The sequence below is a fragment of the Paroedura picta genome, chromosome 2 (assembly GCF_049243985.1).
Source record: "Paroedura picta isolate Pp20150507F chromosome 2, Ppicta_v3.0, whole genome shotgun sequence".
NCBI classification, from domain to species: Eukaryota; Metazoa; Chordata; class Lepidosauria; order Squamata; family Gekkonidae; genus Paroedura; species Paroedura picta.
Window position 1 is genome coordinate 122,990,170 of NC_135370.1, and position 16,354 is coordinate 123,006,523.

The following is a 16,354-nucleotide window of genomic DNA, read 5'->3' on the forward strand; positions in this document are numbered from 1 at the left end:
ATCTTACAATAAGATGCTGGCATAACTTCTCAAATTCTCCCAGTCTCAGCTCCATCCTTAGGACCTATGCAGGTGATCCCAGCTGATATAAACCTAGGCAATCTGATCGTAAAGCATATAATAGGGCGGGACTCACCTACATAGAACATTCAGATATTTGACTTCCTCCCCACTTACAAATGATACAGCCCATTCTACTGCCTCAGAATTGTACCACAGAACTTCCAGTTCATTTTATCTCATGTATTGGCCAAGTTGACAGAAGGCTGTGATGGCCCTTGGCTGCCCTGACCACTGATAGGTTCTGTTGTTTCCCTTCCCTTTCAGTATCATAGTAAAGTTTCATGCTTCATGCTGCAGCACATCGAGGAGCCATGCTCTCTTGGAGCACATGCCGCAGTTGTCGTCCCTCCCACCTGGATTCTACGGGTCCGGCACCCCCAGGTATGTTGCTGTTTTGAGTTTCTTTCCTCTTTAAAATCAGTGGTACTGCTTAAGCTAATTTCTTCGTTACATAGCTTCTGTTGTTGTTTTCACTAGAATCCACTCAAGTCAAGTAAGAAAAAAAAGAGGACCTCATTCAAGCGGAAATCCAGTAAGAAGGGACCTGAGGTTAGTGATGAAGGAGGGCTGAGAAGGGGGAAGGTGTGGAGGGAGGAAGCAACAGAGAAAGTACTGAACCAGTGGTTTCCAGTGCTTGGCTTACAAATGCTGTTAATATACTGTAGGAAGCAAAAGATGCTTACAATTGCTTACAATTCAGATGTATGCTTACAATTTAGATGTATGTTCTGATCAGCTTGGTCCAATTCAAATTAATGTAGAGAGCTCAAAGAACAAAATATAGAGATTGGGATCTTATTTAAAAACAAAATGCAAAGATGTTACTGGAAAAGGAAGAAATGGAATCAAGTGGGCTGGAAGATATAGTCTCCACATATCAAGCTTCATTGAAACAAGGAAATCACATGAAACATCTGAAGGGATTTGAGACAAAAGAAAGCCATCTTCTTAACAGAGACACATCTATAGATATTTTCATTGCAAACATTATATGTAGGGAAAAACACACATTTGGGTGAAAAGCAGACTACAGAAGTTCAAGAACATTTAGGAATATAAATAAAAGAGTCTCAAATCCATTGTCAGTGCATGTAGATGTGCTATGACAAATCTATTGCAGATTCTGAAACAACTGGAATTGTAGTCTAATTTTGACTGACAAATTTCTTCTTATTTGTAAAAGGTCTTCAGTAAACATCAGCATACACTTTTGTTGCATGATCATCAGCTCCCTGTTTACATGAACTTCTTTCCATTAAAACAGTGATAGGAGTCTCACAGCATTATAAAGAAGTTTTCCCCCCTTTAAAATGATTGTTAATTGAACCTTTGAGATACAAAGTAAGAAAAAATTAAGTTCACAGGAAAGAGATAATTCAAATAGGAAATAATTAGTCCCATAATTATTAGGGAGATCAATGACTAACAGATTCATTGTATGCTACTGTATGACTCCTTTGTTGTAGCAAGAACAAAAAATTAACTTTGGAATTCTTTCAAATGATCAGCTAGCTTCTGACTGCTCTCAGTGAGAAATTGCAGTAGACTAAATGCTGATACCCATGAAACAAAATTTGTATTAATGATCACCACTGACTAAATTCCACTGAAAGATGGTATTGTTTTTAAAACTAAAGGAAGATTCTAATTAGCGGCCTTGATACTGCAGAGTGAATAAACCCTATATTATTCTGATTCCATGGGATTCAGGGCCCAAGCAATCTTTGCTGCATTACTTGCTAAACAATAAGGCAAAGCAGCTCAGAATGGCTCTTAGAAAGACACACATACACCCAAAACTCTGCTCAGCCAGGCCAATTCACATGCACAAGTATCCAGTGTGCTTAGGTTGTTCTAGTAGACATCACAAGAATTGTGTCCTAATCAAACTCTGAGCCCTATAGGCAAGAATTCTATTTGTTTGGCATTCAATGATATGGGTCTCTTTTTCAGGAGGGGCGATGGAAACCCTTTGTAATCAAGCCTATCCCAGCACCACTCATGAAGCCCCTATTGGTGTTTGTGAACCCAAAGAGTGGTGGAAATCAGGTAAATTTGTTTTTTACAAGCACTGACTACAGATTATGTGCTGATCTTTTCTTGTCTTGACACCAGTCCTTCTGCAATTCATTTCTCATTTTCATCCTCCTTACTTTTAGGGAACAAAGATCTTCCAGTCATTCATGTGGTACCTCAACCCTCGACAAGTTTTTGATCTCAGCCAAGGGGGCCCCAAAGAGGCGTGAGTATCAGCAGGAGAACTCGTAGCTCAATTCGTCCCTGTTGGAGACTTTATCTGCATCTCTTCTAACTGTTCAAAAACTGGGGTGGGATGGGGAGACAGGACCACGACTAAAAGACTACATGCCTTCTGCGTTAAATGTGTATCCTGTCTCTGGCTAAAAGAGCACAGAATAGCATGTTAGTATCATAACAATGGATGGTTTTAGGAGTCCCTGATACAGTGGCAATGTTCAGAGTAAATAAATGTGGGTTCACACCAAGGTGGGAAACCACTGAAATCTCTATGTTATGCCAGTCTGGAATGCGTAGAGAATAGCAGGATAGAAGGGATAAACACTTCTGTGAGGTATAAGAATGGGGCAGGTTAAGAGAGTGATTTTACTGAGACCAACCGACCTTCAGGACTGAAAGTGGGTTTCCTACATCTTTCCCACTGGGTTACCAGTTCTTTAGCTACTGCACTGCCTTTCAGATGGGCATTGAGGATAGAACAAAACTGAATTATTTTCATTATACCTCCTAACCCTGACCCTCTTCTGCTTCTTGTAGGAGTCTAGGCTTAATCACTTTGAGCTGAGTCCATGGGCCTAATGCTCAGAGATCTGAAATATGTAATCAAAAGAATAAATCTTCTCTCCCATAACACGGATATCCCCCTATTTGTGACCTGAGTGTAGAACTTTTTCAGACAAGAATAAGGACATATTAATTAATATGCAAGGCTGAGGAAGGGTTCAGGAGACAGAAGCATTCTTAGCTTAACTAGCCTAGATGCCTGCCCCCACCCCTAAGTTCATTACAAAACCATCAGTAAAGTATCTGTCAGCTGCCTTAAAAACCCTGCATGCAAGGAACAAAAAACAATTCTTGAGACTATCAACTTTACAGTGAGAGTCGTAGCTGAATGAGGGTAGGCAAACCATGTTATAAAACAGGGGTCCCCAACCCCCAGTCTGCGGCCCGGTACCGGGCCGCAAAGGCCATCATACCGGGCCGACAGCAGCTGTGCCTGCCTCCACCCCCCCTGCAGCGAGAGGGTGGGAAAGAGGCCGGCACAACAGCTGGCGCGGCAGCCGGCGTGGCAGCTACGCAAACGCGCACGCGCGGAACTGCCATGCGTGCGCGTTTGCGCCCCTTGGTGGCCAAAACGTGCATGCGCAGCACTTGGGCATGCACGTTTATGAGCAACTGCGGCAGCCGGGCTGCTGACTCTCCCCCACCCCTGGAGGCGGTCCCCGACCAGAAGAAGGTTGGGGATCAATGTTATAAAAGGTCCTAGACACTGACATAATCAAAAAGTTAAGGATTTATTTATTGCACAGGGAAAAACTAAGGAAACTTATATGATGTTAAAGGGAGCCGGCTTGGTGTAGTGTTTAAGAGCCTCTTACTTGGACACCCAGGTTTGATTCCCCACTCTTCCATATGCAGGCAGCTGGGTGACCTTGGGCCAGTCACAGTTCTCTCAGAGCTCTCAGCCCCACCTACCTCACAGGATGTCTGTTGTGGGGGAGAGGAAAGGAAGGCGATTGGAAGCCGCTTTAAGACTCCTTCAGAGGTAGTAAAAAGCAGGGAACAAAAAAAGCTCAGCTCCTCTTAAAATATACCCACCAAAATCTAAAATGGCAAAAGCTGTAAAATCAAAAAACATAACATTCCTACACTGACAAACTGTCAGGGCACAAAACTTGCTTACTTTATAAGGCCCTTCTGTTCAAGCCATTTCAAAATGGACTTGGCTGCCTGCTTCTTCAGAATTACAGGCTAACAACAACCAAGAAGTTAAATTTGGCCCCAACCCCATACAAAATGCCAAAGATCTCAGGAAAATAAAAGAGCGATGCCTTATTTAAACTTTCCCTTGTGATCAAACACTGTCATATTAGGGTTGATTGAGAAGCTTTTTATTAACCCTTTGTCTGATTAGCTAATTGAGTGCCAGTCAGAAAGAATATTGAAATCAAGATTTGAAATATAACATAATCTTCTCACCTGTGGAGGCAACTTCATGCTTCCTATGGGACATTTTAGCAGGAAAGAAATGGAAGGCTTGGCTTTGAAAGACAAAAGGCATTTCATATTCTCATACTGGCAACCAGTTTCCTGATAAGGGGGAGGGGAAGTTGCATGCAGTGAACAAACAGCACATATTAGCTCAACCCTTAAAAGTCAGCTACTAAAATTTGTAACTTGCCACACATGGCCCCTCTGGCTCATAATTGACAACTGCTGAAAACCTTAAGGGAATGCTGACTCCCCCCCCCCCTTGCAGTGGATAGGCTTGTGATTTAAACAGCTTATTCTGTTCTTACTCTCTCTACTTGTTCTGGCTTCTGTGCAGGTTGGAGTTGTACCGTAAAGTGCATAACTTACGGATTCTGGCATGTGGGGGAGATGGTACGGTAAGTAGCCGTGAACCCATTAGGTCTTGATGCTCTCTGACGGAAATGGACTAAAAAAGTGGAACCTGCCCAATGCTCCAGGAATATGGTGCTCTGTTTTGTGGGGGAGCTGTCTGTGTCCCCCTGCATTGCCTTTGCCACATGGGCTGGTTTCTACCTAGTACTGATTGAGACCCCAACTGGTTTCTTTTTATGTTAACCCCCTCCTGCTTTAGCAGCTCCTCTGTAGCCCTGAGATAGGCAGTGCTTTCAGTTTCTCTGTGTCCTATTTCTTTTACTCCCCTGGAAGTGCACCTACTCCTTCCATGTTGGTCTTGGTATATAATGCCATAATTTTGTACAGATGGATTTTGAGGCCTGAAGGTTTACCCGTGCCAAACCGAGTGCAAGTGCTACATAAATGCCTACCATGGAACTGGCTGAGGATGTTGAATAAAACAAGACGCTAGCCCTCTCCATGCATTGAATGAATGCATTGGGAGGAAGAGCAACCTGGAGTATTGTGGCTCCTGCCTTGCATATTCACTAGTTTGTGAACTCAGGATAGAAGCAAAAGCTTCTAGCATGTGCTTCAAGTTCTGACAATGTATGCTGTCTTTCCTGTCTGAATAGGTGGGATGGATTCTCTCCATTCTGGACCAGTTACGCCTGAATCCTCCACCGCCTGTGGCCATCCTTCCCCTGGGGACAGGGAATGACCTGGCAAGAACACTGAACTGGGGTGGGGTAAGATAGTTGATGGTTATCAGCTCAATGCCTGTCTTTGTTCCTGGTCAACAATGTGCATCTAATCTGTGGTTAAAATGAGGTACTACATGTTGAGTATCGGTCCCTCACAGAGTATATCTCAACCCACAGGGTTATACGGATGAACCTCTTTCAAAGATCCTATCACATGTTGAGGAGGGGGAAATTGTGCAGCTTGACCGCTGGAACCTACAGGTGGAGCCAAACCTTGACGCATACCCTGAAGAGAAGGAAGAGTCAGCTACAGATAAAGTGAGTTCCACAATGCCATCTTCACTAAGCACCGTATCAGAACCCTGTCCTTGTTCAAAAGCCACCTCCTGAGAACATCAGCAGGCCAAAATGATAAGTCTCACAGCCAGGGGCACGTAGGAGTAAAATTGCCTCAAGATAGAGAGTTTAAAGCCAAGAGATACGTCTTAATTTACTGTTAAATGGATTACAGACTCTGCAGTGGCAATCATTGAAAAAGTATTTGAAAATGGGGAAAAATAAACCTAGGAGCCTGTTCTGATTGCCCAGAAATTATATGATTTATACACCAAACAAGAGTTGCTGTGAGACTTATCATTTTGGCCTGCTGATTTTGTTTTTCTCTTATCTGTAACATTCGGAAATCAACAGTGTAGTTCCTTTTCATTGAATACCTCCTGAGAATATAACATGCTCACACCCTGTTTCTGTGCCTTCTCTTTTGATGGCTGACTTGTAAAAACAAATTAGTTAAACGAAGGGATGAATGTTACAGCAGGGGCAACAGGTTTCTAAACTTCCTTGTTGACCTTACTGGAGATTCCCATGTGCATCAGAAAACAAGCACAATACAAACCATTACGGAATAACCTTTAAAGCAAAGATGGGACACAGTAGATGAGATAAATGATCGTTTTCACTGTACAGATAACTGAATGTCAGTGGGTGACCAAGCGTCTGGGGCCTGCGCTTTAAATTTTAAAGCATTAATTTAAGTCATGCTCAAATAATTAGGGCTGCCATGAATGCTAACAAAACCTGGATAACAATAAAAAGGTACAGCTCTGCATTAAATTGCAGACAAGCTTACTCGTGTCCATTCCCTTTCTATCGAATTGGCTAATTGGTGAACTGTGTAAACATTTGTATTATTTCCCTGAATGTGTCATTTGCTCAGAGTTGCACTACATAAGTAATTCTGTGGCTATTTATGTGCATCAACTGCATTTTACACATCCCATGAGGCAGTGTGCCTGTGAGTAAGTTATCCCTGTATGAAACCATCAAGCCAATTTTCAGCTGTAAATGTGAGAAGAATGGCAATGCACAGAGATAATCCCCAATTGATTGTTTTCTGTGTAAATGTGTTGCCTAAGAGGCACAGTGCTCCTCAAGATTATGCACACAGCTCAATTTACCTATCATGTTCTTTAGGGATGCATCAAATTCCTTAAAGGTGTATGCCACATTAAACCCCCATCCCTTATAAAATGCCAAAACTAAAGGTGCTTGAGTTACAAGAACTGCCTTCATGTGGTTTTTATTTCTTCCTATCTTTCATCTCTCGAGGAAGACAAATTCTATTCATTAAGCTTTCCTTTGTTTGGTTGCAAGTACCAGTAGGTGGGTTTAAATATGATCTCACTTTCAGACTTCACAATCTTTTGCATGCGTTTCAGCTCCCTCTGGATGTCTTCAACAATTACTTCAGCCTTGGCTTTGATGCTCGGGTGACACTAGAATTCCATGAATCCCGAGGTAAGTGACAGTAAGAGGAAAGTGAGGCTGTTCCTCTCTGTGCTCCAGTTAAGGACAAATGGCCTCCTCTAAGGAGGAGGAGATCAGGAGTTGTAACCTGCTCAATATGCACAGAAGGAAAGAGCCAGTGGCAAGGAATTGGAGGGAAATGGCTAGAAAATCTATGAGTAACACATTTTATTCTTGCCACTATATGACTGTAATATCTGGTGCAATATATTGTCATGAAGCTAATGCAGGAGATTGGCATTGGGTATGTGTGTGTGTGAGAGAGAGAGAAAGATGAGGGGGTGATTGTTCCACCTTCTTTTCTATGAGGGATGTTTGTAGAGTGAAGGCATTGCTTACAAGAACTGTAGCCATTGGGGTGGGATGGGGGCTTCCTGAGAGCAAGTAACTGACAGCTACTTTCTTTCTTCAGAGGCCAATCCTGAGAAATTTAACAGCCGATTTCGAAATAAAATGTTCTACGCTGGGGTGAGTTCACCAGAAAATTCTGTCACAAACAGTCAGGAACTTCTGTTTTTGTTCTCATTGTCCCTGAAATAGAGTGCAGGGTTCATAATGTAACCATTTTCATCACAACATGTTTCCAGATTAATTTACATGAGAAAAGGCAGGTGCAAAATGTTACACTGGAAATGACAATCTACATGGTTGTTGCTTGTTTCAATTCCATCACAAAGTTTGTCTGTCATATCACCTACTGCCAGATTCCTTAACTGGAGATGCCAGGAATTGAACCTGGGACCTTCTGTGTGCCAAGCAGTTAGTCTACCACTGAGCAGAGAGAGAGGGAGGGAGAGAGAGGGAGAGGGGGAGAGAGGGGGGGGGGAGGGAGGGAGAGAATGAACATCTCATTCTTTCTCAAAGCTTTGTATGAAGGATTGTGGAGAAATGAACCTTTCAAAAGCCCTGTGGACCCTTACTGAGCCAGCATTTCCTGTCTCATGTTGTTTCAGCCTCTCTTTTATAGTGGTTAAAAAGTATATAGTGGTTAAAGTGGTTAAAAAGCAGCAGCCTCTAATCTGGAGAACCAGGTTTGATTCCCCACTCCTCCTCCACATGTAGACAGCTGGGTGACCTTGGGATAGTCACAGTTCACTTACAGGTTTCTCAGGCCCATCTACTTCATAAGGTTTCTGTTAAGGGAAGAGTAAGGGAAAGATGTTTGTAAGGTGCTTTGGGACTCCTTTGAGTAGTGAAAAGTGGAGTGTAAGAAAAATCTCTTCTTCTTGAGAATTGCAATATTAGCAGCGGGTTTCTCCATAAAGAGAATACTATATTCCAGTTTCCTTCTGGGTTTAGCATCTCTTTGAATTTATCTTGCTTACACTAGCTCCTAAATTTACAGCCTCTTGGGAGACAATGTACATTCAGCAAACAGGTTGAATTTCCTTGTCCCAAATTCTGATTTCCTAAGTGTGCATCTATAACTGCTGCTGCTGCTTCAGTTCAGTAAGAAGTAGCAGAGCTCAGTGCCCAGAACACCTTGGATCATCTGCATCTGCTTAGCCAGTTCTCACTCTTCTTGAACTGTCCTGATCTATGCTTTTGTATCTTTGCAGCTGGAGTGCTATAACACACACTTATGTTTATTTATTATATTTATACTAGCAAGAAAGCCCATTGCAAGCAGGAATTCAATCTGTGCTAGGACCCAGGGGACACCGGGAGGTGCAAATCTCTCTCTCTCTGTGTTTCTCTCTCCCTCTCGCTGCGTGTCTCTTGGTGTGCCTCGCAGCAGGAGGCATAGCAGGTAATCAGGGTTGGTTTGTAGGATTGAAGGAGAGCTGGTGTGCAGTTTGGGGGTAGCTCTCTCTGTCTCTCTCTCTCTCTCTCCCTGCATCGCAGCAGGGTTGGCTCTCTCTGTGTCTCTGTCAGCAGCTTGAGGCAGCTCTCTCTGTGTCTCTCTCTGCCTCCCTCGCAGCAGGAGTGATAGGAGGGAATGTAGGCTTGTGTTGGGTCTGGCAGGGCTCTGTGTGTCTCCCTCTGTCTCTGGAGTGTCTGAGAGGAACATGGCTAGCATCCAGGGAGGGAGGGCGGAAGCTGTAGGGGCAGGGCCAATCAGGGTGCAGTCAGTATTGCTGGCTGCACCCTGATTGGCCCTGTTCCAACTCGGACAGCCGGACACATTCCACCCCCGAGGCTGTTTCACAAATATATAGAGAAACCATGGATAAGGATATTTGTTCAATTTATTCACCACCGCTCTCAGGCCAGCCGGCTCACAGCAGGTTACAACAATAAAATAAATAGCATAAAACTCAATCCCCCCGGCCGCCCCCTCAACCCTCCAGACCCTAAAAACTCAGCTGCCCTCGAAAACTGTCATTTGTAAGCTACCTTGAGCCAAGAGGAAAGGCAACATATATTTTAATAATAATTAAGTAGAAGGATCAGCGGAGTCCTCTGCTGACATTGCTCTAGCTAACACAGAGACTGATCCAGTCTAATTGTTCTTGTACAGATGGGGGGGGAAGTCAGGTGGGAATGCAGGTGGTCATAAGAGAGCTCCTAAAGCAAACCGACATCTGCAGAAATCGAGGCTAAAGTAGCAGAATGATGGATAAGCATTGGCTGAGTCTGAGGAGCAAAATGGGAGAAAAGTAGAAACACAGCAGCCCGTGAGTGGAAGGGATTACCAAGAGGCATTGTTGGAAAGCAGGGATTCCCTTCAAGTTTCTTTCTGTGACAGCCGGCGCACGTCAGAGTTACTAAGTCATGCATGCTTCAGGCTTGCAAGAATGATAGGTTTCATGCCAGGCTGCATGCTGGAGTTTTAGTTGTGGCCGGTTGCCCCACCTCTTCCTGCACTCACAGGGGGAGCATTTGGCTCAGTGCACTTCATCCACCCCCAATTTGTGCTCCTGTATGGGAGCTGGAGCAGTGAAGTTCCCAGTGCATAAACGGTCCATAATTATAATAGGGGTTGTAGATAGAGTCAGTGACATGGGGAGCAGTCAGGTGGGGAGATTGAGGAGGGTGGTCTGTATCATTCCTACTTAAACTAGCTTGTCTGGTTTAAAATGTTTATGTACACTGTAATATTTAAGGGGGAGCGTTTGCAATGGATGTTAGATGTTAGCACCCACTTTGAAATGGCAAAAATCCACCTGCTTCTTCCAAACCTCCATTTAGGTCTCTGTTTGATGAGTGCAGGTTAGTTTTACATGGAAGGTCCCATGTTCAATCCTCGGCATCTCCAGTTAAAAGCTTTAGGGAGCAGGTGAAGTGAACAGTCCTCTCCCTGCAACCTTGGAGAGCCACTCTCAGTCAGAGTAGATACCATTTGCCTTGACAGGTCAGTGGGCGGACTCCGTATGCTTCTTGTATTGCTCTAACTAAGTTTCTCTTCCGCTGGCAGACGGCTTTCTCGGACTTCCTCACGGGGAGCTCCAAAGACTTAGCGAAACACATCAAATTGGTGGTGAGTGCACGCTGGGGTGGATGGCTTTGGGGGGGGGCATTAGCAAGAAGATGATGCTGGGGGGGGGGTCGGCGTTTGCAACTATCCTTCACTTGTTAATATGAGAAGGCATTAAGACGTTATCCCTGAGTTCCTCCAGAGAGATGCTTTTGTAGTTCATCCGCATTACAGCCAGCTCTGGAATTTGATTGGTTTATTTTATTGATTTTGAATTAGTGTGATGGGACAGACTTGACCCCCAAGATCCAAGACCTGAAGCCCCAATGCCTAGTCTTCCTGAACATTCCAAGGTGAGTAGCCTCTCTTAAAACCGAGGAAGTCCAGTGGTCCTCTGCCAGTATTTCTTTATCTCCCTCCCACCCCCCCACCCCCCGTTTTGTTTCCAACAGCTCTTTTCTTTCCTCCTGTCTGCGTGCAGGTACTGTGCAGGCACTATGCCTTGGGGCAACCCTGGGGAACACCACGACTTTGAGCCACAGCGCCATGACGATGGCTGCCTTGAGGTTATTGGCTTCACCATGACATCCCTGGTAAGTTGGTGCTGTCCCCTGCGGCTTGTGGACAGAGGCCTTCTTTCCTCATAGAGGCTCATTTCTTAGCTCCCTCTGGGGCAGAGTACGGCAACACTCGCCTGGAGCAACAGGGAATCTTGGCCTCTGCAACACTCCCCAACACTTAAAATAAAAACAGTCCGAAGCAGACAGTCGCTAAGCCTAATGATGAAGGATTCTGGTGGGTAGCCGTGTTGGCCTGAAGCAGCAGAACGAAGTTTGAGTCCAGTGATACCTTTAAGACCAACAAAATTGTATCCAAGATGTAAACATTTATGTCAGTTATGGTGGAACAAAATATCTTCATGCTTACATATAGATCGAAAGAGGGCAGCGGGTTTAATTGCCAGGAAGGGCTGGCTAGAGTGAAGATGCTTAAGAGTGGGTGACTATAACGGAGATTGAATTAAGGCAGTAATCAAGACCTGTGAATTGCTGCAAATAAGCATACAAATATGTGAGTTAACAAACAGACATTATAATAAGTTTGAGGTCAACCAATGTCAACTCTGGGTGCCAGCAGGAACTGAGAGACTAGGTATTTGCAGGCATACAGTCCTTCAGCTGCATTAGAATAGATTTATGTGAAACAACCTGCTCAGCAGTTGCCAACTTGCTTGGAGCCTCCATCTGCTGTAAGCTCCTGGTTCAAGTCCCCAGGGAGTTCCTTGTACATATGCCGATGTCTCATACATGTTTTGCATTACAAAGTCCCTGGTTCAGCCCCCAGTATCTTCAGTTGCCGGAAGGCCCAGGCTAGCCCAGGCTTATTATCTTGGAAGTTAAGCAGGCCATCCTTGGCCAGTATTTTAATGTGAGACCCCCAAGGCATTCCAGGCCTGCTATGTAGAGGCAGAAAATGGCAAACATCCTCTGAACATCCGTTGCCTTGAAAACCCTACAGGGTCACCATAAGCTGTTTGCAACTTGACAGCACTTTCCACCACCACCCCCTTAGCCAAAGATTCTTGGTCATCAGGGCCGGGAAATACTCCCTTTTTGAGTTCAGGGAGAACCACAGCCTCTCAGAGGAGACTGTACCTAATTAGATTGATTGGTTCTGGTTCAGGGTAGGTGAGGTTCCTGGAGCTCCATAATCGGATCTTCCTAGAGTTTTTAAAATCCTAATCTAGTAGACAAGCCTAATTTTGGGTTTGATGGAGAAAGCAGAAGAAAAGCTGGGGAGTTTAACTCTTTTTCACCCTGGAGTTTATCTGATCGAAAACGCCGCCCACACGCAAGCACCATTATTAGCCATCCAAAGGAAAAAGTGGTCCTGAATTCCCCTAGTGTCCACTTTGTCCCTCATTGTGAATCAGTTTCATATGTCACTGATGGTGGGAGGCACTAGGGCCTGGCTTCATCAGTGCCAGGCATATGTTTCATTGGTGCAGAGGCCAGAGGGGCGACTGTCCTGTGTACCTATTGTCTCATTCTTGTCAGGTGACCAAACAGGTAACTTTGGTCCCCAAGTGCAATTCAGATGTGAGAGATCCTATCACCGTTGGCTGTCGTAGTCTTTCCCTTTTACACTCTTGTTCTTTTCTCTGCAGGCAGCATTGCAGGTGGGTGGCCATGGAGAGCGGTTGCACCAGTGCCGAGAGGTGGTGCTCACCACATCCAAGGCAATCCCCATGCAAGTGGATGGAGAGCCCTGTAAGCTGGGGCCCTCCTGCATCCGCATTTCCTTGCGCAACCAGGCCAACATGGTGCAGAAGACCAAGAGGCGCAACTCTATGCCCCCGCTTAATGAGTACGTTCTGTCTGACATGAGGGCTCCCCCAAAGCACCAGCTTAAGATATATGCCCTTGCATGGTGGGGAGCTGCTGCTCTGCTCACCGTGCCTCTTCCCGGTCCTTTCACAAGACCGCCTGTTCGTTTCGCTCTCAAGATTCATCTGGCTTGGATTGGACTCTCGCTCCATTCTAGAAGTTCAGGGTGGATTTGCAGTGTTCCTAAAACCGTCAAGAAGCAAGCTCCAATGCTATACATATAAAACAAAAAATAAAACTTCGTGGAGTACAACAGCTGCTAACTAACGTCCCAGTTCCTTCTTCTTTCTCTGCTATGCGCATACAAGTACCACCTTCCCTTTTCTAAGGCTCATCTGGAAGTGTTCAGTACTCTCTGAGGTCTGGTTGTGAGCAGGTGTATGAAGAATGAAGCAAGACAGGTGCAGGTGTCTCCTCAGGGGGAGTGCAGTTCCTTCATTGCTCTCCATTTAAAAAAAACATACAATGGAATACTTGAGAGTTGCCCCAGAATCTGCCAGACATTGATAATCAGCGCAAGATTTTGAGTATATGGCTTCCCATGTGGGATTTGAAGTTAGCAGTTAGCAGAAGTGCTTAGCATAGGAAAAAGTAATATTTGAAGAGAGTTTGTATTTTTCCTGGTACTCATGCCCACCTCAGGAAACCTATCCTGCTTCGATCTGAACATCAGTTTCCCCCCCCCCCTTACATTTTATTCAGCGTTTTAGCCATGTTGACCTTTCTTTCTGTGCCAGTGCTGAGTATACACAGCTCTCTGTTCACGTTATTAATTGATGGTAGTGAGACCAGTGCAGCAGGAGCCCAGCCAGAGATGCACTTCGTACGTTGGGGGATGTTGGCCTCTTTTACACACATACACTCACCCCGAGCTTGGTTGCAGTGTGCCCACTTTAAAAGCAAAGCACTGGTGCCTTTGCAGGGGCATCCTCAGTCAACCACAGCACAGTGTCCTCGGCTGGGAGATGCAGCCATTGTTTTTTAATTCTTGTCCAAAGAAGGAAGGCAAGATAGAACTCTTTGAGGAATTAATGGGTAGCTGTTAGGTCTTTATGGAGCATATCCTGTTGCCTTCTGAGATTTTGTCAGCCCAGACTTTCCCCACCTCCTCTTGCTCCTCACTCAAAATAGCATCACCTTGCTCCCTTTAATGGGCCAATCCTAACTGGCCCCGCCTCTCTTTCTTCTTGCTATGTGTACAGACAGCACCCAGTCCCAGAGCGGCTACGAATCCGAGTCAGCCGAATTGGCATGCATGACTATGAGGCACTTCACTACGACAAAGAGAAGCTCAAGGAGGCCTGTGAGTAGTTGGCTTTCCTTAACTGGGTTGCCACGCCCTGTTTGGAGAAGGGGAGAAGGTGGCTTCTGGGAGCAGGCATTAATACTGCTCCTCTCTTTAGCTGCCGGCTGTTTAAGAGTCAACTGAAATGTGAAAACAATAGAGAGGTTTGTGCCACTGCAAAACCTAGCACACTTATTCTTGCATAAGCATTTGTGGGCAAGCATCTGCTTTGTATTGTATTCAGATGTGCTTAAAGCAACATAATAGAGTCCTTTCATGGGACGCTACCATCTCATTATGCACATAGCAGCTTTTTGGAAACAGTCTCTTTTTGGAGTGTTGCACTCCGCAGAAGCAAACACCTCCATATGAGAAGGCTTCTGGTCTAGCATTCCACCTGTTCCATATTCCACTCTTCTGCCTAGAAGCTCAAAGTGTCAAAATTGCTTATCTTCTCAACAACGTCATGGTAGGCAGAGTTCCTGACCCAAGATCACCCATTGAAATGGATGGCTGAGCAGGGATTTGAATCTACTCTTTCCACTCAAGTTCCAGTTCTCTAATCACTGCATTGTGCCAACATGTTAAGTTCTGCATGCTCAGATTTGGTTGGGGGAAGCATTTTCAAGCAAGTAGTCCCATGTGTATTGTGAGGTCAAACAGCTTTGTGAAAAAACGCTGCTTGTCACCTGCATGGTGGCATGATGGCTTGCTGTCCTCTTCTGGAGTTAAACTTGGCTGTCTGGGTTGTCAGGAATGCTGTGAGCAGGCAGAAGGATGTTTTCTAATGTGTGTTTTTGTTTTTCAGCTGTACCTTTGGGAATTATTGTTGTGCCTGGAGACAGTGACCTAGAGATGTGCCGGACTCACATTGAAAGGCTGCAAGAGGTGAGATGCTAGCAAAATTGTTAGAAGAGACTTTCTCCCACTGGTGGAGGTATTCTTTCAGGGGGCAGCAGCAACTATGCATTAATTTCACAACCATAAAGGGCATGCCTCTAGAATTATTGGTGTCATTGTAGTATCTGGATTTCTGTGTATCTACTTGTGAATTATCATGAGGAAGGCAGGGTTAGAGGAGTCACAAATTGGGATCAAGATTGCAGGGAGAAATATCAACAACCTCAGATATGCAGATGATACCACTCTAATGGCAGAAAGCGAAGAGGAACTAAAGAGCCTGTTGATGTGGGTGAAGGAGGAGAGCGCAAAAGTTGGCTTGAAACTCAACATCAAGAAAACGAGGATGGCATCCGGCCCTCTCAATTCCTGGCAAATAGATGGGGAAGAAATGGAGGTAGTGACAGATTTTATTTTCCTGGGCTCCAAGATCACTGCAGATGGGGACTGCAGCAAAGAAATCAAAAGACGCTCCTGGGGAGGAAAGCTATGCCAAATTTAGACAGCATCCTAAAAAGCAGACATCACCCTGCCAACAAAAGTGTGTTTAGTCAAGGCTATGGTCTTCCCAGTTGCAATGTATGGCTGTGAAAGTAGGACCATAAGGAAGGCCGAGCATCAAAGAATTTAGGCTTTTGAACTCTGGTGCTGGAGAAGACTCTTGCGAGTCCCTTGGACTGCAAGGCGAACAAACTGGTCAGTCCTAGAGGAGATCAGCCCTGACTGCTCCTTAGAAGGCCAGATCCTGAAGATGAAACTCAAATACTTTGGCCACCTCATGAGAAGGAAGGACTCCCTGGAGAAGAGCCTAATGCTGGGAGCGATTGAGGGCAAAAGAAGAAGGAGACGACAGAGAATGAGGTGGCTGGATGGAGTCACTGAAGCAGTCGGTGCAAACTTAAATGGACTCCGGGGAATGGTAGAGGACAGGAAGGCCTGGAGGATCATTGTCCATGGGGTCGCAATGGGTCGGACACGACTTTGCACCTAACAACAACAACAACAAGTGTGGAAGTCCACGGAGTCTTTCAAGCTTGCTTCTGGTGGTAAAGAAAATTACAAGAAGTAATTATGAATAAAGAATTTGTGTTAAGGAAGGGATGTATAACTCGTAAAATCAGAAATATTGGACTGGAGTAGCTTATGGCAGTGGTCCCCAACCTTTTTATCACCGGGGACCGGTCAACATTTGACAATTTTACTGAGGCCCGGGGGGGAGGTAGTCTTT

At 45.0% G+C, this 16,354-nt stretch overlaps 1 protein-coding gene across 21 annotated transcripts in view; it reads left to right on the plus strand.

Annotated features, from left to right (window-relative positions):
* Positions 1 to 16,354, plus strand: part of DGKZ (diacylglycerol kinase zeta) — a 151,080-nt gene that overhangs the window by 103,005 nt on the left and 31,721 nt on the right. For all 21 annotated transcript variants that reach the window (XR_013228384.1, XR_013228385.1, XR_013228383.1 and 18 more), the window contains 15 exons: positions 328 to 444; positions 541 to 612; positions 2,017 to 2,112; positions 2,223 to 2,305; positions 4,649 to 4,709; positions 5,322 to 5,435; positions 5,568 to 5,708; positions 7,109 to 7,187; positions 7,609 to 7,664; positions 10,555 to 10,617; positions 10,834 to 10,907; positions 11,036 to 11,147; positions 12,722 to 12,921; positions 14,144 to 14,244; positions 15,035 to 15,114. Coding sequence is in view for 18 of the 21 variants with exons in the window: in XM_077322329.1 (XP_077178444.1) it covers positions 328 to 444; positions 541 to 612; positions 2,017 to 2,112; positions 2,223 to 2,305; positions 4,649 to 4,709; positions 5,322 to 5,435; positions 5,568 to 5,708; positions 7,109 to 7,187; positions 7,609 to 7,664; positions 10,555 to 10,617; positions 10,834 to 10,907; positions 11,036 to 11,147; positions 12,722 to 12,921; positions 14,144 to 14,244; positions 15,035 to 15,114 (1,449 nt within the window). In the remaining 3 variants the exon portion in view is untranslated. The remainder of the gene's footprint in view (positions 1 to 327; positions 445 to 540; positions 613 to 2,016; positions 2,113 to 2,222; positions 2,306 to 4,648; positions 4,710 to 5,321; positions 5,436 to 5,567; positions 5,709 to 7,108; positions 7,188 to 7,608; positions 7,665 to 10,554; positions 10,618 to 10,833; positions 10,908 to 11,035; positions 11,148 to 12,721; positions 12,922 to 14,143; positions 14,245 to 15,034; positions 15,115 to 16,354) is intronic.